Source organism: Onychomys torridus, chromosome 9 (genome assembly GCF_903995425.1).
Source record: "Onychomys torridus chromosome 9, mOncTor1.1, whole genome shotgun sequence".
Taxonomy (NCBI): Eukaryota; Metazoa; Chordata; class Mammalia; order Rodentia; family Cricetidae; genus Onychomys; species Onychomys torridus.
The window spans coordinates 8,758,563-8,786,054 of record NC_050451.1 but is presented as its reverse complement, the minus strand read 5'-3'; the positions used below and the strand labels follow the sequence as shown (position 1 = coordinate 8,786,054).

General features: G+C 42.9%; 1 protein-coding gene across 1 annotated transcript in view; it reads right to left on the bottom strand.

Moving 5' to 3' along the window:
- Nucleotides 1-27,492, bottom strand: part of Grid1 (glutamate ionotropic receptor delta type subunit 1) — a 712,681-nt gene that overhangs the window by 220,347 nt on the left and 464,842 nt on the right. The window contains exons 6-8 of the mRNA XM_036198833.1: nucleotides 17,121-17,291; nucleotides 4,491-4,652; nucleotides 2,825-2,944 (exon numbers count right to left, since the gene is read on the bottom strand). Coding sequence (XP_036054726.1) covers nucleotides 2,825-2,944; nucleotides 4,491-4,652; nucleotides 17,121-17,291 — 453 coding nt within the window. The remainder of the gene's footprint in view (nucleotides 1-2,824; nucleotides 2,945-4,490; nucleotides 4,653-17,120; nucleotides 17,292-27,492) is intronic.

The following is a 27,492-nucleotide window of genomic DNA, read 5'->3' as shown; positions in this document are numbered from 1 at the left end:
GATGTCACTTAAACTAAAGCATCTGGGTGACTCACTCTCCCAGAGAGGTCTCTCCAAGGTATTTAGTTTAAGAAAAATATCTCTATGTTCCCCAATTTAGATGACCCCTCTCAGCTTCAATCTCCAGAAAACTCGTGGTTTTTGTTAGCCTTCGTTTGCTGTAGCTGCTTTTTAATTTAAATATATGTGGTATGCATCACTAGGCAGGGAAGCATGAACCTCACCCAGCAAGCAGCATCCAGCCATCTTTCCAGGTGGTTTTCCTGGTGACCATGTGTAGTCAAGGGTCACAGACAACTGCCGTCCATGGGGCTCCTTGGACTAGTCTTTACATTGACACAGTATGGCTCAGAACAGCCCCAAACTACCCTCAAATCTTCCCCCGCTCTCAGTTATGTTGACCCTATGTCACTGTTCTTCATCATATTCCTAAAGTCACTCTGAAATCCCATTATATTCTGCCAGGGTACTGAAGCCCACTCCACCTTCAAGGACTTCAGTATGCCCCTGATACGCACTCCTAACCAGCTCTCCTCCCTCCATCCGGAACCCCATTCCATCTCTCTTGTATGTACCCTGGGTCATAATAGCAAACATTTGCTATAGTAAATCCTATTCCTTGCCTCCCACATAGCTTCTCGCATTCCCGATGATAAGCCGCTAGGCAGACAGATAACAACTGGGATATGCAGTTATTAAGGGCAGGGTTTTAGAATGACAAAAGAATACATTTTAAAATAAATCCCACTTGAAAATCAGCTTCCCTTCCAACTCAATTACATCTAGACCTCCTGCTCTGAAGCTCCTTATAACCAAGAGATTCCAGCTCCCACTGGCTTCAGGATTTTTGAGGAGTGTTGCCGTAGCAACACCAAAGGCCCAGACACCTGAAATGGGGAGTGAAGGACATCATGCTTCCCCTCATTTAAGGACCTGGAGTGGCCAGCAGAGTACAGGCATGGGATTCATGGGACTTGAGTACAAGCTAAGAGGAAGCAGAAGACCCGCTGCCAACATTTCACACACTGTGGGAACCTGGGAGCCAGAGCTGAGCTCATAGAATAGGGTGAGATATACTGAAGGAACCAGCAGACAAGACTTTAGTTACCAACTCAGAGAGCACTCAAGGATGGCACCTACCCATGCACTATGCTGACGGGAATGGTGGTTTCAGCAGACTGGCATACTCTACAATCACAGCGGAGTGACGGGATGAGCTCCCCTCTCCTTCTGTCCTCTGAACAGATGAGAATCTCAACAAAAACCAATTCTTCTTCTAGTCTTTGCCCAGACCAGTACCAACCATTCAGCTCTAGCCCTCAACCAAGTGTCACAGTTCTGAGCAACCCCTTATAGAAATCATAAGCCAGCCTCAACCTCCTTGACATTGCCTATCACACTTTAACTCTACTGGGTGTCACAGCAGTCATTAACCTTCAGGGTGGCACCACAAACAAGCTGTTAGGTTCTAAGGTATCATCAAGCCATATGTATTGGCCACCCTTAGATTTGATATGACCAGTTCATAACTCCATGTTCCAATACAGGATGGCTGAAAGACCCTATTCTGCACATTATACTGGGACTCCAGGACACAGGAGCCTTTCCCTAGAGAGTCAGTTGTCCCATATGTGCTGCCACTGCCCATTTCCGGTGCTGCAGATCTCATCCCTCAACCACCCTACACATTCATCGCTCTTCCCAGATCCTCTAGAAACAAAACCAAAGTTCTCCACCCAGACAGTAGTGCATCATTATCATCTACACTATGCCTACCTCTGCACTGTTCCCAACATGGCTACAGGCCTCTCTGATAAGAGTTTATGCAACACCTGCTAAGGCTTCATTATTGACAAGGATATCCTTTATCTCTGAAGCATATCACCAGTGGAGACATCCCCCCTTACACACACACACACACACACACACACACACACACACACACACACACACAAAGAATATGGAAAAGGTTATATGTGATTAACATGAGCCTGTACCATGGGTAAACTGATCAATGGATGCTTTCATCCTTTCCCAAGAGGACTGAGTCCCTGCACATGAGCATTATCATCTCTGGCCCCAACAAGTACATGCCCCTCCTGCACAGATTATTTCTGGAAAAGCTTAAAAGGCAGTTTAGCATAGCAGACACTGACTAGCAGCCTCTGCCCTTCCTTCATACCCATTATAAGCCCCAGCCAAGTTCATCCAGACCATATCTGAGGGATGTCTTTAAATCACTATTCCAAGCCCTCGACTATTATAATGACATCTTGGTTGCCCATCAGAAGAAAGACACAGTATCACTGGAAATATCCCCCTGGCCTGCCAGGTCCACATCAAATTTAAAAAAAGCCAAGCCATGCCTTGAGTCACCCTGCTCTCCTGGCTCTCATTTCCCTCTCCATTGGATTCCAGGTGGTTTTGTTTCATCCCAGAGTCTGGCAGACACCCTGGCTATAACATCTGTTGCCAGCCTTAGCCACAATTCCCTTTTGTCTCAGAAGCTAGGCTGTCTTCTCAACTCTGGGAAAACCTGTCATACCCTTCAGTATCCAGGCAGTCTGCTACTAGTCCACAGAACAGGAAATGGTTCCCAGGAATCCCTCCTGGACTTAGGTCTGTGCTATTAGCATGTCCGGCCTGAACCTTCTCTGCACCTCCTCCCCAGAAGTTCTCGGAAACATCAGCATTGATAGCGAAGCAGGGAGGACCTCCTCTGTCAGTTAGCCGTTGCTGGGAACAAGAGGCACTAACTACAGCTGTTGCTGTCTTCAGAGGCTCTGAAGCAAGAAGTCTAGCATGTGAGGACCTCAGGGCTTACCTTGCGCATGTCTTTGCCAAAGGTCTCGCTATAGGTTGTGCCAAGGATTTCAAACTGGACGTAGGGATTCGAGCTGTCTTCCCGAAACTCCATAACTCCTGTGAGGCCGGTGATGTGTCCCTGCAGGGGAGGAGGAAAGGACAGATGGAGGTGGTAAAAGTTTGGTGTGGTCGAGAATGGAGGGACCAAGAAGGGAGCAGATATGAGTGGCTACAGCAAGGATGGAGAGAGCCACTAAGAGTCCTAGGACATCAGAGCAAGATAAATGTTCCTCAGACTGCCTTAGTCTGACAGAAGAAGTCCCAAAGGCTTTTACCCGTCATTTACCCGTCAATGTGTTTACAGCTATTGCTCTGGGCCAGTGTTGTACTAGCTAGCATGAAATTAAAATGTGATTGTATTTGTCTCTACAATTCTCAAGTTTGATCTTTGCCTTTGCAACCTGTTCCAGAGGTTTCACTTATCCCGACACAGGGGAAGGCAGCAGCCAGCAAGAGTTGTGTCCAACATATGCCTTAAGTTTAGGCAGCAAACGTGAGCACTGCTTTAGGCCTGGTCTTGCTACACGTGTCATCTTGGGCAGACCACTGCCCGTCTCCCATGTTCATCCTGAAGGTAATCAGGTGTATATCACAAAGCCCATCACATGAAGAAAAGACATTTTCAGAGTGCAATATCTGGCACAGAATGGCTGTGGTCAACATGCTAGTCCCATGCCTCTCTACAGTTCAGTAGGGTCGAGAGAGCAGTAGACAGTGTGGGGCTGAGCAAATTGTGACAATCTGCCTTCTGTCTTTCAGCCTGGGGTGTGAATCTTACCCAGCCTTTTTGCCTGTGACATCAAGGAGCAAGGAGCACACCATAAAGTGCATGGGTCCAGGAGGGGCCGTGCTCTCTCTGAGCCGCAGAAAATTTACACCAACACTGGAACATGCTCATTGCAACTGAAACCATGTACAATTTACTGTGACTAAGGCTCCTGGCATTGTAGATTTCCGTAAATGGTCTTTTGAAGCCTCCAGAAGCCCATTACTCTCAGGATTCTTCTGTGGGCTACCCCAACTCACTTTGAATCTATCCTCTGACACAGTGCCACTCTCTATCATGTGACACATATTACATGTGAATAATGCATAGACACACATGGGCACAGATGGATGCACATTCACACATAGGTACACAAGCTGGGGTCCTGGATAAGCAACATATGGCCATACCACCTAAGATGAGCTTTTTCTGAAAAGTGATAGTTTGCATGAAGGAGTCTTGGGCAGGTATAGGACAGGCAGCTGTGACTTTACTTAACTGTGACTCTGGGCAAGCCATTCAACCTTCTGAAGCCAGATCTCATGAAACTGTGGTGGCATTAAAGTACATGTCCCTGGACCACAATTTACTCAGCTTTCAAACAGGCCCAGGAAGAGTGACAAAGAGAAGCCTCCTACAAACAGGACTCAGGCAATCTCTCTAACAAACACACATACATGCATACATGAATGCATACATATATACTACATACATACATACTACATACACATGCACACACACACACACACACACACACACACACACACACACACACACAAAAACAGCTTTATACCAACCTAGTCAGGACAGTGTCTCTAGCCTTAGACAAACTTCCAGAGCCGCACCCCCTCACACATACCTTTTTAATCGTGTCTAGCATGGACCTCCCTCCATTCCATGGTTTGGTAGACTTCCTTATGCAGTTAAGGCTTGCCATACTATGCCATTTCCGGTCCTCCAACTTCCTATGGAAGGCGTTGGCCAGCATCAGAACACTGTCATACAGGTAGAGATTGGAGATCTGCAAAGAGAAAGAGGGGGTATCTCTCTTCTGATGCATTTCCAAAGAATGAGGTGAGGAGAAAAGGCTGGGGTGGTGTGGGAAGCAACAGAATTGTCTCCTCCAGTCCTCCGAGCTTTGTGGACAAGGAGTGTCTGGCTCCATGGTATTTTCTTTACTTGTTTTATTTTAGCAGCTCAACCTAAGTGGTTAAGTTAGGCTAAGAGAATACCTAATCTGCCTCAGGAATAGGAGTAGAGGCATATCCACACAGCAACAAGGAGTACCAGTGTGATCAGCATCGTGATTGAGTTCTGCAGGCAGGTGCCTCACCTGTTCAGATAACAAGACACAAACCAGTAAGGTAAAGAGGAGTGTGCTAAAGGGATGGCCTAACATGTGTAAAATCATATCAGTATAAAGGATCAAGGCCTCCATCAGTGTCTTAAATACCACCAAAATTTTCTATTAAAGACCAGACAGTAAAAACCAGGCTTTGAGGGTCTTACAATTTCTTTTGACTACTATTCAACACTACTGTTAAAATCTGAATGTATCAAAAGGTGACTCATAAGCAAATGGGTGCAGCTGTGTACCAATAAAACATCATTTATCCAAATAGACAGTGTGCTAGATTCAGCCCAAGGGCCATTGTTGGCTGACTTCTCTGTTCAAACTGATAGTGTTAACAATGTGATCAGAAAGGATCAAGAGGAGGCAAGGTGCAGCCATGCAGAGCCCTGTAGGATATGCTAAGGAGGAGCAGCAGGGAAGACTTGGAGAGATGCATACCATTGACGGACCTACGCACAGAAAACAGGTGATTAAGCCTGGACATAGGAAAGACCACCCTAGTCACTCACAGATCCAGAGTGAGTAGTGGCCTGGGTGATGGTGCAGCATTGGTGAAGTGGCAGAGATTCCTATGCCTGATGTGCAGTACCATCCTGGATACACCTGGGATTTGTAAATTAGGTTGGCCAACTTCAGTGAAACTGGCCTGTAGAGGAAACACAGCTTCATCACAGAGCTTGTGAGAGTTACGAGTGCGGGGAGCTGAGGAAGCCCCAACTGAATGTGGAAAAAAACAAACAAACAAGCAAACAAAGAATAGATGAAGTCCTGAATAAATCTATATTGTCAGCATAGGCATAGCCATGTCAAGGACAAATGCATCAGACCTGTGGGAAATTGGCAAAGCCTTCCCCATACAGACCAGGCTTAGAATTGACCAAGCCTTCCTCAGGTTCAAGTGCAAATGTGGCACTGTGTGCATGTACAAGTGTTTTAAAATGAGCTATGTGTTCAAAAGCTAACAACTGTAGCTTCTTCCTTGTAATGTTTACAGCCTGAGAATACTTCGCTTGCAGAGACCTTGTCCCCTGACTAGCTAACCCCACCTATCTGTGCTGTACCTAATAAATGCACTGGGATTCTCGGCTGTTGTAGTAGATGGGGCCTCTCCATCAGAGCTCCTAACCCCAGCTTTTCTGTACATGTGTCTGTCCTTTCTTCATTCCCTTACCACCCCCGTCAGGTTTCCAGACTCAAGCCATGTGGACCATGGACATGGTACATGAGAAACTGGAATACTACAATAAAAAGCAGCACTGATGAGACAGAGCCAACCTGTTCACGCCAGCCAAGGATGGAAGAGGTTTGGCTCACCTCCTTGCTTGGGGTGAGCAGGAAGGCTTCATGCCACCGTCTAAGGAAACCAGAAGAGGCCTTCAGTGTGGAGAAGAGAAGCCTTGCTCTCAAGGAATGCCCCTCATGATACTCCATTCTCCAAGAGGACAGCGAAGCACAAAGGAGAAGAGAATGAGTGAAGAGGAGAGAGAGAGAGACAACACCCACTCTTGGACAGGTTTGGGGCCCCTCATTGACATCTTGCATAATCAATCAGACAAACTGGGTCAAAGGGACCAATCTCTGCACACCTAAGCAGCAAGTAGCCTGCAAAAAGTATTTCAGAAAAACATCACTGGATATAAATGGAGAGAAATAGGGGACAATATTGACCTCACAGGGCTCCCGAGAACAAACAGGCTCCTTGGACTACAGGAGGAGCCCCTGCTACTTCTACCTCATCACCCACCCTTCTCTCACTGCCCCAGTATCCCACACATTATTTTCTGCCATTAATCCTAATATGAATGTCACAGAAGCAGATTCCTAGATAAAAACTTGAACAACAAGTGCCCTGCACAACTGACGCTGAAGTCAGAGGTAGAAGAGATGTAGAACACACACACACACACACAAAATGCCTGCTGTATTAGGCCTGTACACAAGCTCAAACTAGCTCTCCCTTTATACTATAACACATCCAGGCAGAGCTGATCTCTTCCTCTATGCTGGCCAATAAAGAAGAGTTTAATTCTGTCTGCCACTGAACTGTGTCATGATATAGGAGTGAAAGGTGGATGGACAGTGCAGAGTGACCAGAATGTGTCCACATGACAAACTACTGCTAACAAAATGATGACCCCAGCACAAAGGAAAGCTACATGCCAGGGGTGGTGACTGTCACTCTTCAGGTGCCTAAAGCACACAAATGCTGACCTAACATCAGAGAAAAGACCATTCCTGCCACTGGGAACTTGTCCCTGCCCCACAGGGAAGTTGATGACAGGACCATGTCCCCAGCATTTCAAGCTTAGAGGAACATTTTCTCAATGAACAAGACTAACTTTATAATCCTGATGGCAAAACAGTCCCCAGGAGGCCCTCCTTACGTCTTCAGAATTGTATTGATGTTTCCTTCCCCTTCTAGAATACAAACTTCTAATAGAGATGTTCTTACGAGGGAATATAAACCACCTATGAGTTGATATGGAGTTGGGGGTTTTTGTTTTGTTTTGTTTTGTTTTTGTTTTTCTTCTAAAAGGATTTAACTAGAAGAGCAGAGTCCCCAGTGGTGTGAAGATTTCTTAAGACTTTCATGGAACGCCAAGCTGCCTACTCACAGCTGGTGCTATTTAGTCACGGACCCACGTCCACACCTGTGGATCGACTCCCAGTTAAGAGCAGAGTTTACAGTGCTACTTCAGCTTGGGCCCACACTGCCACTCAACAGACTCTCCTTTCCCCCAGTACTTCTAATCACAATGAATCAAGGCCCTCAGCAAACGTGTGAATGACGAGAGGCCTGCAATGAACAGGAAAAGGCAGCACATGAATCAGAAAAGTTAAAAAAAAAAAAAGCCTTGAGTCAGCTACGCCAGCTTGGAGAGTGAATGGATTCTAGCTCAAAGGAGCAGGTTTGAGAAATGTTCTTTTCCAGGTACCGATAGGCCTTTGAACCACCCCAATATCACCCTGGATCCACCCTCTTCCATAACATTCTACCCATTGTCAGCTCACAGACGTGTTTACCTCACTCAACTCTGAGCTCTGGAACTTCTCACAAATAAAGACACAAGTCTGGTGATAAGTCAATGTTTGATTGATGAATATCCTGTGGATACACTTATACATAGATGGAAAAATGATAGACAGACAGACAGGAGTAGGTGGAAAAATAGATGGATGAGTGGGTGGATGGGTAGGTAAGATGCATGAGTTGGTGGATAAATGCTAGGTGGGTAGATGATGAACAAATAATAAATGGATGAGTAGATGTATGGAGTGATGGACAGTTGAAATGGATATATGGGTGGTAGATGATTGGGATGGGTGGGTGGGTGGGTGGGTGGATGGATGGATGGATAGATGGATGGACGGACAGATGGATGGATGGATGAATGGACGGACGGATGGACAGATGGATGGATGGGTGGATGGGTAGATGTTATAGGAGGGAGGGCTGGGAGTGAGTGGATATATTGGCTAGCAGATAAATTGATGGGTCTTTTTTTATTAAGAATGCACATACTAATGCTTCACCTACATTCTTCAACTATAAAGCATCAGGAGAAAAAGATATGCTGCTTCCAACTATGGAATGAAACTTTCTTCTTTGATTTCTCATTTAGAACCTACTAAAAATGACCTATTGACCACAGCCCTTACTGCTATTTATACCTACTTAACTATGTACCTTCTCCTGGGCAGAGGTCTCAGAACTCTTTTCAACATTGGTCTATGTATCTATCATCTATTTCTAACCTCAACATATACATTCTGTGATCTACTTTATCAGAATTTAATGGTGGTTTTATGTTAGGGATACAGAGATCTGGAAGGCCCTGCCTTCACAGAGAAGTAGTTTTTGTGCAAAAAGAGCCAGAGCAGATGGTAGAAAGGTACACTATGCTCAAGGTATTCTTCAGATACTGATAATAAAGAGGAAGCTTTCCTCAAGGCAGGTATCAATGATATCCATGCCTAGGAGAGGTTGAAGAAAAAGGTTCCTAGCCACATGGACACTCACTCAGGAAATAAATAGTCAATAGTAGCTCAGGCTAGAGATGTACTCCGTGAAACAGAGAGAGGGGCTTGAAGGAGTCTGTGTCTCTCTCCCTCCTTTCAGAAACAAGGTACTACACAAATTTCCTCAGCCAAGAGAAAACATACTTTCATATACTGTAGTAGACAAATCTTCAAACACATGCTTGAATGGGTTCAGAGCAATGACCGGTATAAATATACTGTAGCACAAAGTGACAGGAACCAATAAACCATTCCAGAAGAGGGTAAATTTGATAATCAGAGAGGCTACAGCATCACAGCCAAGCATATAACAGAGACATGGTTGCCAAACAAAAAAATCAAGAACCAAGTCAGAGTAGCCATAGGGAGTGCAGCTGGGAACAAGGGAAAGACAGACTCAAAGGACCAAGATCTTTGGGGGAACCTGGTGTTCTATTCTAAATGGGCAGGAAGCTTCTGGAGATGGGCTTGTTCATTTAGCCACTCGATGGATATATATCATGCTCCTCTTCTGCTTGGTATTATGTATTATAGCTCTCAGGCTATGGTGTGGACAGTTTGAAAGGTTCCTATAACTGACAGAATCATAAACAGGTTTTGATGCATAGTAACCTGGACTAGATTTGCCTACCACCTGACCCTTCCTACTCATATCTACAGCACTTCATGAATGAATGCAGGATTCAATAAATGTTCACAGGATTAAATCTTTACTGATACAAAATATCATTTAATGCTCATAGATCTGTCTTAATGACAAAGTACAATGTGTTCTGGATGCTCAGAGAAGTACAACATGGCATCCATGGTTACTCCCCCCATGAAATGCAGATGGTGATAGTCCTGTGTACATAGACTCCTAAGATCTTAATATGTATTTTCATTCTTAGAGACAGCAGAGGTAGAAAAGAATGGAATGGCAAGTGAAAGCCCTAGGCAGGCTCCTGATTTCAATTCAAATTATCTGAGGCCATACCCATGATGTCCTTAGTAGCTGCATCCCAGCAGGGATCTGTTACACAGATTATGGGGATGAGCACCATGGAAAATTAACTTGTGTTTGCTAGCATCTTCTTCTTCAATGCTTCCTATCTCTACATCCTTTCAAAGGCACATGGGGTCACATCTGACTTCTGTAGCTTATAGGGCAGAAGACTAAGCAAAGATCAGCTCTAGTTAGTAACTCTACCCGTGTCTGCTCACTTGGACCTGCCAACATGCCCCTGACCTCCTCCTGACAGCATAGTCATATCTGCCATGGTACCAATGCCTAAGCCAAGCTTTTCAGGGATGAATTCCCTGAGCTATTCTTGGAGATAGAGGCCACTTCCCTGATGTTTCATAGATAGTCTAGTAAGAGAAGATCCAGAGCATACGGTTGAAGGTAGAGAACTCAGGGGATGGGTGGGCTATGTAGTTCTCTGAGACCAGTTCCTGAAAGGGAAGCATCATAGCACACAGTCCCACTTCATTGAGGGCTCAGATATGAGGCCCTTTGGCACAGAGACCCTTCAACATGATTGACACAGGTATGAGGGCCCTGGAAAAACAAGGGTGAGCAGCAACCTGATACCTGTAGGAATCATCATGTTCTATACTCTGCCACTGAGGCCCTTTTCCAGCCTGGGACCAGTGGATATAATTTTGAAGAAGCCTTTCAAATGTCCTGTCTAAATGGTCACATGCACTCTCCACGGTGACAGTAAGGTTCAGGCACCTTCATTTCTTCCTGAGCAGATGGTAGACATTTGTCACCCTTTCTCTCAGCCCCAGGATTTCTTGTTGCACCCTGCACAGCTGATCCTTTTCAAACATCCTATCACACGGCATCTCCAAGGGTGGTGCCCTGGTGGGTCTCCCCTTCAATTTTACCCCATGAATCAGCCATTATTCTCCAAGACCCCATTGCATATAACATTCACTCTGATAAAAATATAAACAAGATTCCCAATTTTAAGGTGTTTGTGAGAACAAAGTGTGAGGACATTTGTGAAATGTCTAACTTAAGCACTACACACAACTGCTTAAACAGATTTCTGTAAATTAGTAAAAGTCCAATGGATCATTCTAAAACTATTCTGAGAAATGAAGGAGATGTGAAGCTATTTGCATAAAGGATGCCTCTTCTTAGAGATGAGTGATGATGTACAGAGGCTGCATTGAGGAAGGTACAGGAGCTCCAGGTGGATAGTCTCTATCCCCATCATCTGTCACGACCTAAGGCAGGGTCTTCATGAGATACAAGGTAAGACAGAAATTTCTCATTTCCTTTACCTGTGCTGAAACTGGGTTCTGAGAAAGGAAACCAGAAACGTAGGAAACTTATCTAGGCAGCAGATAAAGGAACTCAGCAATGATCTCTATGGGGGCCATAACTCTTAAAAAACCCAAGAGGACCTGCTTGACCACTGGAGAATTAGAGACCAATTACATGAAGTTAACTGAGGCCCAAGGATGAAAAGAAATCGATGCTATTTTTCCTTAGGCATTAGCACAGAATTCCCAATACATTAGTAGCTAGGTTTAATTTGGGAACATACCTGTGTCAGCAGGAACAAAGGCCACTAGAAAGATTGTTAAATTGATCTTCATGAGAAAATAAGAGTTTACTTAAAGAGTCAATACCCAGAGGGGAAAGCAGAGGAAAGACAAGGAGCCCAGTTTGATGGAGAGAGAACAGAGCCCTGGGGCAGAAGGAAGGGTGTTTAGAAATAATGAGCATTCCTGAGAAGGACCACATGGAGACAATGGCGAAACCACTCCTCTCAGCCAGTGGTGACACTGTCTTGGCCTCCAAGGCCATCTTGGTTCACACTGCTATAACAGAATATCACAGACCCATCACACTTCCAGAGAGTGGAAATACCACATCAAGGCACTGTTCTAGTTGGTGTCTCCTTGGATCTATTCCCTGGTTCACAGGATATCTTCCTTCTTCCCAGGTTCTGACTCAGAAGTGGAGAACTCCAGTCTCACTTATAGAGCACTCTAGCCCATTTGTGAGGGTTCTACCCTGACAACCAAATTTCCTCCCAAGGGCCCTACATCTAAACACTTTGGGAATTAGGCTTCAACATAGGAATTTTAAGAGGACACAATCATTCAAATCACAATAAGCAGCTTGTTCAGGTACAGATTTTTCACACTAATGGAACCAGTTAAGCATATATTTCCTACTTAGGTACCAACAAGGCAGGGTGTAGGCAACCTGCTAACTTTCACAGAAAGGATTAGGACCTGAGGTCATAAATATAGGCTCTTCCCTAAAATCCGATCATATCCTCAGGAAGACCTTGAGTCTAAGCCCATCTGGATGCCACCTCCACTGGTTAGGAAAGGAGGGGCTTGAACAGGTCAGGATAATGTGTGTGCCACACTGTGCAGCCAGACTGTCTGCCTCCTGGGGCTTGTCTTCTTAGTAACACTTTTATTCCAGGCAAGACTTATTAGGGTACTCCAGCTGTGTCTCCGTCATGCTCTAGAAGCCTGAAGATGGTTGTCCACTGCATTATCAGGGTAAGAATTATTCTTGAAGGAAAAGGAAGATGAATGGCAGGCCAAGGTCAGAGCAACACAGGCCAGCAGAAATCTCTCACCAGTCCATTATCCTCACAATCCAGAGACAGAAATGCAAGATTTTCATTAAGAATAGCCACATTTCCTCTAGGCTTCTAAAGAGCCCAGTGGGCTCTTCCCTCTGTCATTAATCAAGCAAAGTGGGCTGTTGGTGGAGACATCATAGAGATAAACAGCAGGCACTGACCTCTGACCAAATCTGCAGACAAGCTCTGGTTGGCCAACAATGTCAGATAAACAGTGGACAGAGGGTCCAGCTGGGAGGACAATCTGACATCCAGATGCCCAGCACGAACAATCTATCCCCAGGCAAGGCCTTTGTGCCAAACTGCTGCTAGCCCACCTGTCTTGAGAGGGCACTGTGGCCAGGCCGGAGGATGGAGCAGATGGTGGCTGAGGGTAAGGGGTTGTAGGAGGCTCTGTTCACTACTGACTCAGAAGGGAGGATGTGAAAGAGCATCTGTCTCCATACAAGTCTCTCTCAGCTCCAAATACAGATATGAACACCTGCAGCAAGAGTAGCAAGCAGCTGAAGCCACAGAGACCGTCTATGCACCTGACTCACAAAGCCTTCCACGTGGCGGTCCTTGTCAAATTGCCAACTGGAGTGTTTACCACTAAGCAAAGCACTGGAAGCGAAGTGAAGTCCGAGGGGCTAGGATGGAAGCTTGGTGGGTGCTGCAGAGGAAAAGCTTCTCTTACCAGACTGACAGACACCCATGCCCAGGGAAAAGAACAGAAGCTTCTAGGAAATGGGGACTAGAAGATCAGTGATATACTTTAACTAACTGAATACCACAGAGAGGGGTGATTCTGTCAGGCCATTCAACAACTTTTAAGTGCATAGAGAGGCAAAAATTCCAATCAGAGAGAACATTTTATGACAATACCCTATTGGCCCCCACAGCTTAGATCAGACAGCACAGTGACCAGACAGCACAGTTCCTAACGTTTCCCACCACGCTCTGGAAACACATTTGAATAGATCGGGTGGCAATGTGATAATGCTTCTGTTAGTTCAATTTCAAGTTGAATTCACTGGGAGAGGCAGTTCTAATGACAGAGCACAATAGCAAGTCTTCCTAGAGCAAGGTTGCCTGGGAAATCTTAGCAAATTCTCAAGGTTCTGAGGGACTGGTTATCACTTTTATTACTGGCTGAGTCAGACAAGCCCTAAACTAACTTGTCAAGAATACAAAAACGAGAAACACCCAAGTCAGACAGTGCTTTGTAGGAAGAATAAACAACAGCACTCAGGCAAATGCAACGCCTTTTGAAGCCACTGGAAGCCACTTACTTAGGTATTTTCTTCCAAGGGACTTTTTCTATACTAAATAGCAACCAAATTGATTTGCTGTTAGGTACTTGGTTGGCTTTTCAAAACAGAAATCCCTGACCACAAAGCTAATAGAGGAAGACAGAGTCTCTGAGACCAGTTCACTTGGGGAAAGAAGCCTGGAGATGGATGACCTTGCAAAAGCTCCCTCTGCTTTCACAGTCCTTGGAGTCTTCTAAGCTAGGATCATCATCCCAAGGGCAGCCATCTGGGGAAGGAACTAAAATGGACTTGGGAGCTCCATTTCCAGGGGGATTTTCATTAATTTCATCAAGACAAACTTAATAATCCATGACAGCCATTTTTTTCCTACAGTTGGTTGTTCTAAGCATGTTAGAGTCTTCTCGATAAATCTCACAGCTAGAGGCTAGTAGAAATTAGTTTGCCTTCTACACTGTCATTAGGAAAGAAAGAAGTGGTAATAGTTTCTGAGGAAACTTGAAGGGAATGGCTTGTAAATGAGATGAATCTACAAGCTTCACAAGTGTTGGGCAGAGGAGTAAATAAATCCATACTCCCCTCCCATCACAGCCCTGAAAAAGAGTGTAGATACAACAGATGGGGAGAAAGAGAGAGATTTCTTTAATAAAGTGCTATACTTATCTCTATATAAAGTGGCTTCTAGAGACCATTTAACTTAGGTTGCGAGTCCTAGATTATTAGCAGAGTTATCCCATATATTCTTATTGATGGTGTTCAGTGAGCAGGGTCTTTCATGAAGAGCTAAATGGATAAAAAAAAATGCTCTGTCTTCTTCAGACAAGGAAGTTGTGACAGAGCAGCTAAATGAGTGATGTGGACAGTGAGAAGCTCAAAGCTTGTGATCCAGGGCTGGAGGCATAGGAACTGCTCTTCTCCACAAGGTAATGTTTACACCTGTCAAAATAAGGGGATGGGGGCGGGCATGTTCAGCCTTTCTATGGAAACTTCAATTATGCTGACCACCTCACCACTACTGATGGTGTTCTTAACAGCTCAGTCCTGTTCTACACGTTTTCTACATGTTCTCTCATTTTCTTTACATGATGATTCTCTAGGGTAACAGATTTTCATGTCTTGGGTTGACAATGCAAGAAACACAGGCATAGAATATTGAAGAAGTATTAATTGACCAAACAGTAGCTAGAACTATTGGGATTTGCACTCAGGCAGTCTGGTTCATGTGGTGGTGGTGGTGGTGGTGGTGGTGGTGGTGGCGGCGGCGGCGGCAGCGGCTGCATGACTGCCATAAACAGGTCCCTATGGTTTTGCTCTTTAATTTTCCTCCTTATGTGGTACTTGTGTCTCAGAAAGAACAGAGATATGGAGGGGCCCTGAAGTATGTGGTCAGAGACTTTATTATATCTTTGGGAGCATGCCACTTTAGTATGTCATCAACTGAACTCCCCTCAACCTCCAAGACTCCTTTGGTCTCTTGTAGAGAGCAGACCCTAGCAGGTTGGAAGCACTAGAGATAGCCTGACTCCTTACAGGTGTCAATCCATAGCAAGAAGAGTCATCCCAGACTTTGACAAGTGTAGACCTGTCTCCTCTGCCACATCCTGTACTGCCTATGTCTATAAACCTGAAAATAGCCCTCCTTTGGAGAAAACTAACTTAATGAGAACTGGAAAAATAGATGGAAGAATAGGAAGTAGGAAAGAGTCAAGGATGGCAGAGACTGGAGAGGAATAAAATATATCAAAGGAACCTGGGAGATCACCAAAGGAAGGAGAGCCATGTACTTGGGCCCAGCCAGCAAAAGTATTCCCCTCTACCCCGCACAGAGTGGGGACACTCATGTGGCCTGGCCCTTTGTCCAACTTTGTACATATCTACGTAGAGAAGGAGGATGGTGCAGACAGGGTTCCAGTGAGAGGGACCCACTTGTTCCTAATCACCTCTTCCATTCACCAGAAAAAATTAAAAAGAAGATAAAACAAAATTATACTGTACACAATCCAAAGTCTCTAGTTCACAGCTCTGTCAAGGACCAGTGCTCCATTCTCTTAAACAAATGCTTACCACCTCAGAAAAATCTTAGCCATTCTACCATGCCAATTTAGCCAATGTGCTCTCTGGCACAGTGAGCACCAAGGGGGGAAGGTGCTCCAGCATAATCACTGTCATCTATGTTTCCTACCCAGTGAGAACAAGTTTCTCACGTGTGACATCTATGAGATAAGTTTTTCCTCTCTCCTTCCGATACATAAGATTACAGAGTTGGAGTCAATGCTTTCACTAATTAAATGTATCTAGCACCCACCCAAGATTCCCATGGTCCTCACTCCATTATGCAGGCCCTCTGATACGGTGACAGGTCCTGAGTAAGGCTGACACTCATGGGGCAGATACAGCCAGCCCTGATCTGAACTCCTGATTTCTACTCTTCACTCCTGGCTGAGGAAATGGTGAGCATACCTTACGTGCAAGTTGTAGGCAATTTCCACAAACCCAATAAGAGACCCTTGCCTTTTGTCACGTGTCCCTCATTCAAGCTCATCAAGTTTTCTTGTGCATCATATTCCAAATGTTGATGTGGATTCCGAGAAACCAGTGGGCATTCACCACACTATTCTTTTTTTCCAAAGATCAACACAGAAAACTATCTGTACATGGGCAGAATACCTGTTTACTATGCCAAGGCCACGAGACTTGAATATGAAGACTACATATATACCAAGACAGTGACTGGAGTATTAACAAAAACAAAGTTTACACCTCTCATCTAGGAAGGGGTAGAGCAACTGGTTATGCCCTAAACCTGTTCTCTGGCCTTTTTGCTATATAGAGATCCTGCAGCATCATGGCAGCAGATATGCCAAGACTGTGTCAAATATTTTAAAAGCATAGTCTGTGTAAGTGACTTCTTATAAGGAAAAACTCAAAGGAAGTCTCCAACTCCAGCCCTGCCACAAAGCACTCAGCATAGAGGCCTAAGTGAAAACAATCTGCCCCACCCCAATCATGTTACTTTTAAATACCAGAGGTAACCTGTGAGCAAGAAGACCCTGCCTGCTGATACCAGGCATAATTACCACTAATGGTACTAAAGGACACTTGTGTCCAGTGGACTGGTTGTCATTTAAGCAAATGACAGCACTTTCATCATTAAAGTGGGTAGGTAACTGTGTTCAGCTAGAGCCCAGCAGGCCCAGCATGTCTCCTGGCTCAGGCCAAGGGTGTGGTAGGAGCCCTGCATGGAGGAGACACTGAGCACTGACCTGCAGCATTTGGAGGTAGCCTTCCTGCGGATCGCAGAGCAGGGAAGAGATGCGGTGGTTATTCCTCATGCATTTCTGGTTGTCCTTCGCAGATGGAAAGATTTGCCGGACCACGGTCATCCTGCCGAGGGCACTGTGGACCAGATCCAGGATCTCGGGGTCACTGATTTCCTGAAGAAATAACCAGATCCATGCTTATACTTCCATGAATTAAAAAAAAAAAAGACACTAGGAGGCATCCAGGCCAAAAGCCCAAATAGTTAATGCTAAAGAGGTCAAAAGATTAGGCCCAAGCTACACATGTTGCTTATTTTCAAAAATACTTCCCATCCTTTAGGTCCAGACAGGATTATTCAGCATTCCCTCTGAGATCTGGTCTGTAGTAAGTACCAAGAGGTCAAATATTATCCTTCGCTATGGATCATACCAATTGTGCTGGGGATCAAAGACATCTATTGTGCTAGATCTTGATACACTAGGTGTTTTACATGCACTTACTAACGCCATGCTCAAAAAACAACCCTAGGAATGCTATGAAGGGGATCCAATTATCATGTCATTTCATCCTCAAGCATAAAAATTGAAAAGGGAGCTACTTATAGGGAGATCTCTCCAAAGGAGGCTTCTACAAGAAATCAGCCTTAAGCTCGGCTTAAGAATGAACACAGGTAAAGAAGATGTGTGTGTGTGTGTGTGTGTGTGTGTGTGTGTGTGTGTGTGTGTGTGTAGAACAAAGTATAGCTGGGAATCTGGCGCTATAGAGTCCACAGGGAACAGATGAACTATTCCATGTAGAGGCATCAGTGGAGGAGAAGCAGATGGGGAAGTCAGGGTCCATCCACTCCACTTCAAACAAACAACAACAGCAACATAGAAAACAAGTATTTTCCCTAGGAGAAGTAAGGAGCTTGAAAGTTTTTCAATAAAAATATGCTATAATCAGAAGAGTCTTTTTGAAAACTTCTGGTTGCTTTATGGATTAGAGAGGAACAAAGAGGAGGTGGAGGCAGAGAGGAGAGTTGCAAGGCTGCTCAGATAAGCCTTATACTGAACTACAGAGAGAGAAATGGAAACTAATTCACCCAGTGTTCCAGCATAAATCAGGCAGACTAAGGACATCCCAGGCTCACTATCTCTGAGAAATTACTACATCAACACTTGGCTCCAACTCAACGTTTTAACTAAAATAGTTATATTTTAAAATAATCTTTAAATCTTCCTCTTTGCAGATGACCCATCCTGGTTTTGAGACCCTGCAACAGTACAAATGGAGCCAGTCAGGCAGGAAATTAGTGGTTGGAATTGCAAAATCATTTAAATGAGAACATAACATTTTAAGGGGTAAGATGCTAAATCAAGCATTTAGGGTCTGTCTTAGGATACTGCTGTGTGTCTGTGAAGCCTAGTCAGTTGACAATACTTGCTAAGATCTGGAAGAGAGTAAAGCACAAAGGCCCAGATCCTCTTAGCTTAAGTGTCAGTTCCTAGTAGTTACCTGATCTCATAACAGTTAAAATGCTATGACAGTGTGGATCTAGACCCACGTCACTGAAATTTATATTCATGATGGGTTGGAACCAAGAGATGATCAAAAGTGAAGAAAGTGGTCAGAAGGGACAGTCCCTGAGCACAGAGAGCTTCAGAGTGGGCAGAGGATAAGCAGAGCCTGGACATGTGCCTAGTTCTGTTTTAGCTGCCCTGGGGACCAAGGCCCTTCTGAGAACACAGACTAGAGGATGAGAGGACTCATCTCAAGGGAAGGAGAGATACCAGAAAGAGTAACAATACACAGTTCACTTCGCCTAAACTAGAAGCAGAGAGGATTTGGGGAGGGACTTTCTTATCTAGAAAACGCATGAAGTCAGCCAGGCACAGTGGCTCATGCTTTCAATCCCAGCATTAGAGAAGCTGAGGGAGAAGAACTGCTGCAAGTTCAAGGACAGCCTGGGCTACATAGTCAGTTATGGACCAGCCTGGGCTAGAGTGAGAGCCTGCCTCTAACTAACAAAATTAATTAATTCATATGCAAAAGGAAGGAGATGAGGAATGTAGGTGTCATGAAATACAAAGCTGGAATTGTGTATAAAGGAGTCAGAGACAAGACAACTACAAGTCTCCTGCCATTTGTTTTTCTCACATATTCTCAGTGGAAAATGCCACTGTGAAGGCAACGGCCACTTTTCTAGAAATCCTTTTATTAAGCCTCTCCTGCTTCTTCAGCTGCCAGTAGGACAAACAGAAACTCAGTTCTCAGTTCTCAGTTCTAGTCACATTTTGGAAATTTGTGAGGGATTTGACCTACATGGTGGTCTAGTACTTTCCATGGCAACCTGCTGCTCACCTACAGTGTGTAGCTAAGGTACACTATGATATGGCTAGTGGTGGGTACTCATTGCTTGCCTCCATCTACCCTGATTTGCCAACTGTTTCTCTTCTATTCTGCCTGCCCAGGACCCCTTGAAGACTTGGCATAGCTTTATGGCAACCTAATAGCTTCCATATGCTTCCCTGAGAGTGGGATCTGCTGGAACCGAGTATACTTTCCTGTCTCCCCGGGCCCCAGTTCTGATCTGCTGGCCATGGGTCACAGCATGGTCCTGCCTGCTAATGAACTTCTACCGTACTCCCTGTGCTTCCAGATTATCCTTCCTGTCCAATCCAGAGATATCTTCAGTAAAGACCTGGGAGTCCACTCAGTTATTTACAGACAATCAAAAAGGTTGACTCTTGTCCTTGCCCTAACTCTGAATATAGATGAGCAGTTTGGTCTAACAGCTGCAGGCCAGGATCTACTCCTGGCCTGCTAGCCCAGCTGAGTTCTGTAAGTACTACAGAAGTGAGCACAGGGATATGGTCACTCCCTGCTCACTGTTAGCAGGATTTATGCCTCTATACCAATATAAGAGACCCCAAACTTGAGACCTCCTGTACAGAGTGAAATATAAACAGCCAATTTAAATAAGCAGCTTGGAGGGCAAACTTCCCCTTTCCTAGTTAGCCATGCATTCACACAGTGCAGCTGATAAACAGAATCAGCAGGGCAATGTGTGTACACCACTATGGAATAAACTAGCAGAGGAAAAAGGGGGGCAGCAGTGTATCATATGATGCTCACTAGAGTACACAGGATAAAAAAAGGCTTTTTTTTTTACATTGTAAGTTGTCCATTTCATTGTGAGATGTGCATAATCATTTTGTCCATTCAATACCAAAAACGAAATGAATTCACTGTATCTTCCTTCAAACTAGGAAGTAAAATGATGCCCACATCTTAGTTGGATGGTTTCTCATGCTTATGCCTCCCTTCTTGCCTCAAGCAGCATTTGTCATGCTAGGGCCTAGATGGCATGTACCTTGGTCTTGTACATTTGGGTTAACTGTATGTGTGGCATAATACGGATCCTTCCATGATCCCATTTTAACACTGTGTTTTTCATACTCTGTGGTACTTCAGAGTCATTGGGAGCTTGATAACTATACAGGAATCCAGCTGTAATCCAGGAGCAAACATTCTGGGTTCTCCATGAGCACTCTAAATAATACCCCAGTAGTCACCAATGTTTAAAACCACTTGCTCATGGGATGGAGAGATGGCTCAGTGGTTAGTAGCCAGAACCCATGTGGAGACTTGTAACCCCAGTTCATGTGATTCTCATACCCTCATCTGCCTCTGAGGGCACTGCATGCACATGGTGCACACACATACATTTAGGCAAAACACACATAAAGTAAAATAAATAATTATTTAAAATTTAAACAACTAGCTAAATACTAGAGTTCCAAGGTTTATCCATGATGAAAGGTATAGCTCTGATCCAATTTTTCAAAGGTGTGTGTGATGACTCTACATCACAAAGTCATCATTTCACCCACTACTGATAACCTGTTGGATGCTTCACTTGTTGGCTTCTATGAACAATTTCCTATGTGTCTTCATATATTTATGTGAGAATTTCTCTTGTATCTATCATATAACTAGGATTGTAGTATCCTGACAAGGGAATAGGAACGAGGGCTGAAGAGATGGCTCAGTGGTTAAGAGCACATGATGCTCTTCCAGAGGACCCAGGTTCAAATTCCCAGTAACCCCAGGATGGCTTACTGTGTGTATCTCCAGCTCCAGAAAATCTAAGTCCACTTCTGGTCTCCCTAGGCATGCAGTGCTCATGGGTACACAAACATACATTATATGCAGACAAAAAACTCAAACAAAGAAAGTAAAAATAACTTTTAAAAAGATAATAAGAACATGCTTAAATTTATTAGAAAGTGCCAAATTTCTAATGGAGTTGTGCCAATTCATAATCATGTGTGTCAAAGGGAGTAATAGTTTTGCCTACTTGCCTACACCTTACATATTACATTACTTCCTAAGATGTGTCAGCCTCAGGATTATGGATTGGAATATTGCTGGGGTTTGCTTTCACTACCTTAACTCTTAATATGGTTAAGTATCTCTCATACATTTTTTAATCTTTTACGTCTCCTTCCCTGCATTTGTGGGTTGTTATACTTCCAGTGGGCAAATCTCTTGCATAGTGATTTATTGTTCTCTTATTTTTAAATTTATTCTAAATAAGGTTTGTCACATGCTACAAATATCTTCTCTGAGTCAACAGATGTTTGATTGAGTCAGGCTTTAAACCCTTCTAAGCTTGGGCCTAGAAAGCCTTCCTTTGTGGTCACCGTGCGTACTGGCTTCACGTGACTTTGCCACTCAGTTGCTGGTGTCAAATACCTATTTTCAGGCCCATTAGATCAGGACCATGCTTATTCTTGAATTCTACTGTGTTTTCCTGACATATTTTAAAGATTTGCTATTAGTTATACACAAGTTTAGAAGTCTATCTCCTTGTCGAGCTGACAATTTTATTAGCATTTAAATACCCTCTTTATTTCTAATAATGCATCTTACCTTATAGTTTTCTGGATCTGCAGTTACTAAAACTATACCATTTATATAATGGTTAATATCCACATTTTTCATCCTTGTTTTCCTTTGATTTTTATCTGCCTCATGTTTTAGTTAGAATACCTGTAAACAAAATACACTAGAAATATTTATAACCACACCTGAGATGTAAGTAGAAATTCTAATCACTTATAATGATTATGATTATTTATATATTTGGATTTATTTCCATCATATTATTTACATTATTTATTTTGTTGTTTGTTACCATTTTTCTAAACCTGGAATGGTTTTTTTTTTAATATTTCCAATTATTTACATTTTGGAAAATTAGATTTTCTATATTAGCCTTTATTATGTTGCTTATCTATTGTAATAAATATACTTAGGTCTAAAATTGTTCAGTGTTTACTTTTCTTCTTTGATGCTTATCCCCAATTGCTAGAAACCCAGCTAATGTGTCAGCAATGTCCACCATTTAATTCTGTCTTTCTTTCTGTCCTTCCAGTGCACAGTGTCTCCATTGTTTTATAAAAATACGTCTAGAGTGTCTGTGTAACTGATACTTGTGTATGTACACATCCTTTTCTGGACTTTAGGCCTTACATTTGACATCTTTCTCCTTCATAAAAGTACATCATTGCAAATGCCCTTTCATGTAAATTGTTGGTGATAAATTCAACTAACAGTTTCAACAGTGTTCAAAAGTCCAAAGCCCAAAGTCCCTTCTGAAACCCAAAACAAACTATAAAATCAAAACACAAGTTACACATTGTCAGTATACAGTGACAGATAGTAAACATTCCCATTCAAAACAGGAGGTTAGCAAAGAACAATTGGGCCAAAGCAAGACCAGATCCAACAAAGAAAGCTACACATGTCCACTATCTGAGGTTCTTTATGATGTCGTATGGGATCTTGTAGTTCTTTGCCATAATATAACATCAATAGCCTTAAGTCTGGTTCCTAGGAGAGTCCTTTTTCTCTCCTCTAAAGCCTCATGAGCTGGGTCACCATTGTCTGCTACTTCTCTCCACATTCTGGGCTTCCATCCTTCTAGCAAAATAACCCAATGAAGCTGTTTACAACATTCCAGGGTGTCTCTAGCCTACAGCTCCAAATTCTTCTAAATTCTTCCTTAAAATTATTTCTAATAAGCATGAGGTCAGATAGTGACAGCAGTGACCCTGCTTCTCCTCGTCAGAAAGCTGAGAGACAATAAAGATGCCCTCAGTTCACTTTGCCCTTTTTATTCACTCTAGAAGACCAGCTCATGGGATAGTGCTGCCTACATTAAGTGTGGGTATTTTTTCCTTCTTCAGCTAAACCTCACTATAAATGCCCTCACAGATATCCTGGGAAATGTGACCCCCGAGGAGATTCTAAATCCCATCAAGCTGGTCATTAAGATTAATCATCACAGTTTCTTTTTGTGTATTCAAATTTCCCTTGACTACCTCCCATAAAGATGCAAGGTAAGGCATTTAGCACCCATCTGAATAATCCAAGATTGGGGATCTAAGATCCTCACTTCAAGATCATTAATTTCATGGCATTTGTAAAAGTCTTTATGCTAAGAAGCATTCACAGGTTTCAGGGTTGGCCTGGAATTTCTCCGGCCATTATTCAACTGTGACAAATATTATATAGGTAAATTGCCATGCACTGTTTAAACTTGTTGACAGTAGAGTCTGAGAGCAAAGAGGGCTATTGTAGCCCTCCACTACATGGAGTGGCCTTAATAATTTCACCAATAGGCTATCTTGTCCCAGACTCCAGAATGTTGAATTCAAGTGTCCAAAATTCTCTGTCCTAGGGCAGACTGGTTCCCTAACTCTGTGACAGAAAGAAAGAAAAACAGCAAACAGCTATGAGGGACTAAAACATTGTACCTTTGAGAACAACTGGAAAATGAACCATTCCCAACACGGGATACTGTTGTTTATCCCTAAAGACGCCTGTGGTGAAAGCAGGAAGCCAGTTCATCTGTGGAGGGAATGCTCTGCCTTGCTTAGAAATGTGTCAACAAGGACTCTCAGCACATGTAGCCTTCCTCAGGTTTCCTTGGGCACGTCTTCTTAATTTTGTAAGCATCTGATTTAAGGGTGTTACTTTGTTTCCTCTCCCAATCTGATCACTCAGTTGTTTCTGCTGTATGTTGTAAGCACCAAATTCAAAGATGTTTTGCTATCTATCTGCTGTTTCTATCAGATACTTGTTACTCATTCTTTTATTTTTCACTGTTTGCTGTATTTTTATAGTCACCCATTTGACAGTTAAAGTATGGCTACTATTCCCAAGCTTTAGGTACCAGTCTGTGCCCCAGGAAGTGGGTTTGGATACCCATCCTCAATAAGCTAATCAAAATAGCTAAGTCAATAGCAGAGGGCAGATTTATTCAATATGGCCACATTGGAAAGGGGGACAAAGAAGTCTGGTGACCACCTCTGTCTACCCTCTGTGTCCTAAAATGGGATCAAAGTTTAAATAAAGGGCTAGGAATATGCAATCTAAGCAGGCCTAGTAAGGGCCTGGCCCTACTTACCTTAGATCTATTATTGCCAGAGACTATAACGCTCTTTCCCAAGAGAAGAGTATTCACTCAGGCTGGCTCAGGTCTTTCTTACCCTGGAATGAGATTCCTAGGGAAATTACTATTTCTTGGGGTCCTTTCTTTTAGTAGTCTGATAGCTAAAGTGTCTCTTTTAGATTATATTCATTTCTGCCAGGCCAGAAATACTACTATAGATGATTCTCTATATGACACATCAGCCTACTGTGTACAGATACTAGAGTCATTTGTAAATGGTCTTTTCTCTCTAAATAGCGTGTACATTTTTCTGTGTCTTTGATGCCGTATACTGTCACTGTGTGATGTGCCTCCAAAGGAACTTTTTCTTTTTAATCTGTTCTGGGTCCAGTCTCACTAGATTTCTTTCAACAATCTTTAAAAGTAATTAGCCACAATATCATTTACTGCTTTAGCATTCTAACATTCATTCTTTTCTCAAATGTATACTGAATACTGTTACTCTATTTTCCATATGTCTCAACCACTGTTATACATTTATTTCAAATAATCTCTTCATAAATTGTACTGCACCAATTTTTTCTCTGTGTACGACTTGATACTTAGGTTCCTGACTTCTAATTATTACATTTGGTGACAAGTTCATTCCTTTCTTAATTTGGCTTCCTTCCCATTTGGGTCTTTCATTCTCTGCTCGTATAATCCAGTCTCTATGTTTGAAGCATACTTATTCTACGTCATATAATCTTTCCTAGATCTCAATCATATAAACTTTTTCTTCACCCCTTCTTATTCTTCTTCATCCTCCTGACTTCTCCCCACATACATATACTTTTCCTTACAACTCTTCAGGAGTTTTTAATTGTTGATTTTAAAAGTCAACTTGTCACAACCTAGAATCACCTCAAAAGTCTCCACTGAGGAATTGTTGGTCTGCGGTCATGTCTATGGGGGTCCTGTGGGTCTAACCATTCCCAGGGCAGGGGGCCTGAACTGTAAATGAATAAGAGACATTAGCTGCCTACCAAGTAAGGAGACAGCATTGGTGCATTAGTGTCTTTCGGCTCTTGACTGTGACTATGATGTGACTAGCTGGAGACAGCATTGGTGCATTAGTGTCTTTCGGCTTTTGACTGTGACTATGATGTGACTAGCTTTCGCCAGCTTCTGCCTCTGTGACTTCCCCACAGTGATGGGCTGTATCCCAGAACAGTGAGCTAAAAACATCCCTTCCTCCCCTGAGCTCTTTTCTTTCAGAGTATTTGATCACAGCAAGAGGAATGGAACTGATATAGAACTCTGTGGCTCTGACTGGCATTCAGAATGCTTATGCTTACTTTTACTATACATAGAAGAGGAATACCAACTACTATACAGCCATAATAAACTAACCTTTCCACACAGCTTTGCTAGACAACATATGTGTTATAAAACTGGGTCAAAACTCACATGATGGTTATCAATTTTAAGAATGTTTTCCCCTCATCCAGTTCCAAAGTCATAGTAGGGAATGCTCCTTCTCAGCTCCTTCTCCTCTATGCTCTTATTTCTTATCAACCCTGATAGAGAAAATATGTTTCCAGCTGTATGTGGAAATTTCTTATTAGATACCATATGTGATTGGTCCTTAGACTTGATCTCAAGTTCCTCAGATATCCATGGGAACGAACGCTCAAGGTTTCTACAATTTGACCAACTTGCTAAAAGAAAAACTTGAAGCTGGGTGGTGGTGGCACATGCCTTAAATCCCAGCACTCAGAAGGTAGAGGCAGGCAGATCTCTGTGAGTTCGAGGCCAACCTGGTGTACAGAGTGAGTTCTGGAACAGACTCCAAAGCTACACAGAGAAACCCTGTCTTAAAACAAAAAACAAACAAACAAAAAACCCTCAAGTTTCCATTCTCACCTTATGTTTAACTTCATGGTTATTACTCTTGAGGTTTTTAATTAAAAATACTTTTAGATATGCTGTATTCAGCTATTTGAGAGGCCCTTTTTCCTTTGGGAGTGTTATTCAGGTGAATCTTTCATAAAAACATACTATGAAACCTTTTGTATGGGATTTCAATTCTTTGGTTCATGACACTATTCTTTTATCAGAATAAAAGAATATACCTATGTTTGAAAACTCTCCACATATGTCTTAGCTGTGTGGCTGGTTAATGCTGAGTAATTATTTTATTATTACAACTTATATTTGCTTCATTCACTTTACTTTTTCCTAACTTTATTGATACTAACACTATTTTAAGAGAATCTAAACAGAGCTCACACAGCCTCTCCCACCTGAGCAAATTTTGTTTGTGCTTATGATTCATCTCCATATCATGGATGCAAGAAGATAAACATTGTCTAGGTCTGACCTGACCATATTTTCTTGAAGAAACATCCCCATGAATTTCTGTTACACCTTCTCCTACAATCTGATAGGTTCCATCCACCAATTTTCATTTCTATTATTCACTGGACTAAGGTGTCTGCACATGGATAATCTTTAGAAATAGTTAGAATTTTGAATTTGAAACACTTATTGATAGAAGCTACAGAGAAGGAAAATACTGATAGATCTCTTTCTATTGTCAATAGGAGAAAAATGTATTCATAGTTTGATAAAAAGAATATTATTAGTACAGAAGAAATGAGGTTTGGAGCTCCCAGTTAACACAGTTATCAAATTCTTCTTACCAGTCATTGGAAGCAAAATAAGACTGTTTTGTGTCTTGCAACATACTTACATGGAAATGTCTATGGATACAATAAAGTGTGAGAAATTGCTTCATGCACTGAATAATAAAATTACTCAGGTCTCTGATTTTGCAAGAATGCACACTGGAAGCTTAGAAAAAATATGCATTTCAAGTCAAATAAATTATTAGGAAACTCTACAAATCTCTACTTCACTTTCAAACAGTTAAGAGCACAGGAAAGTTA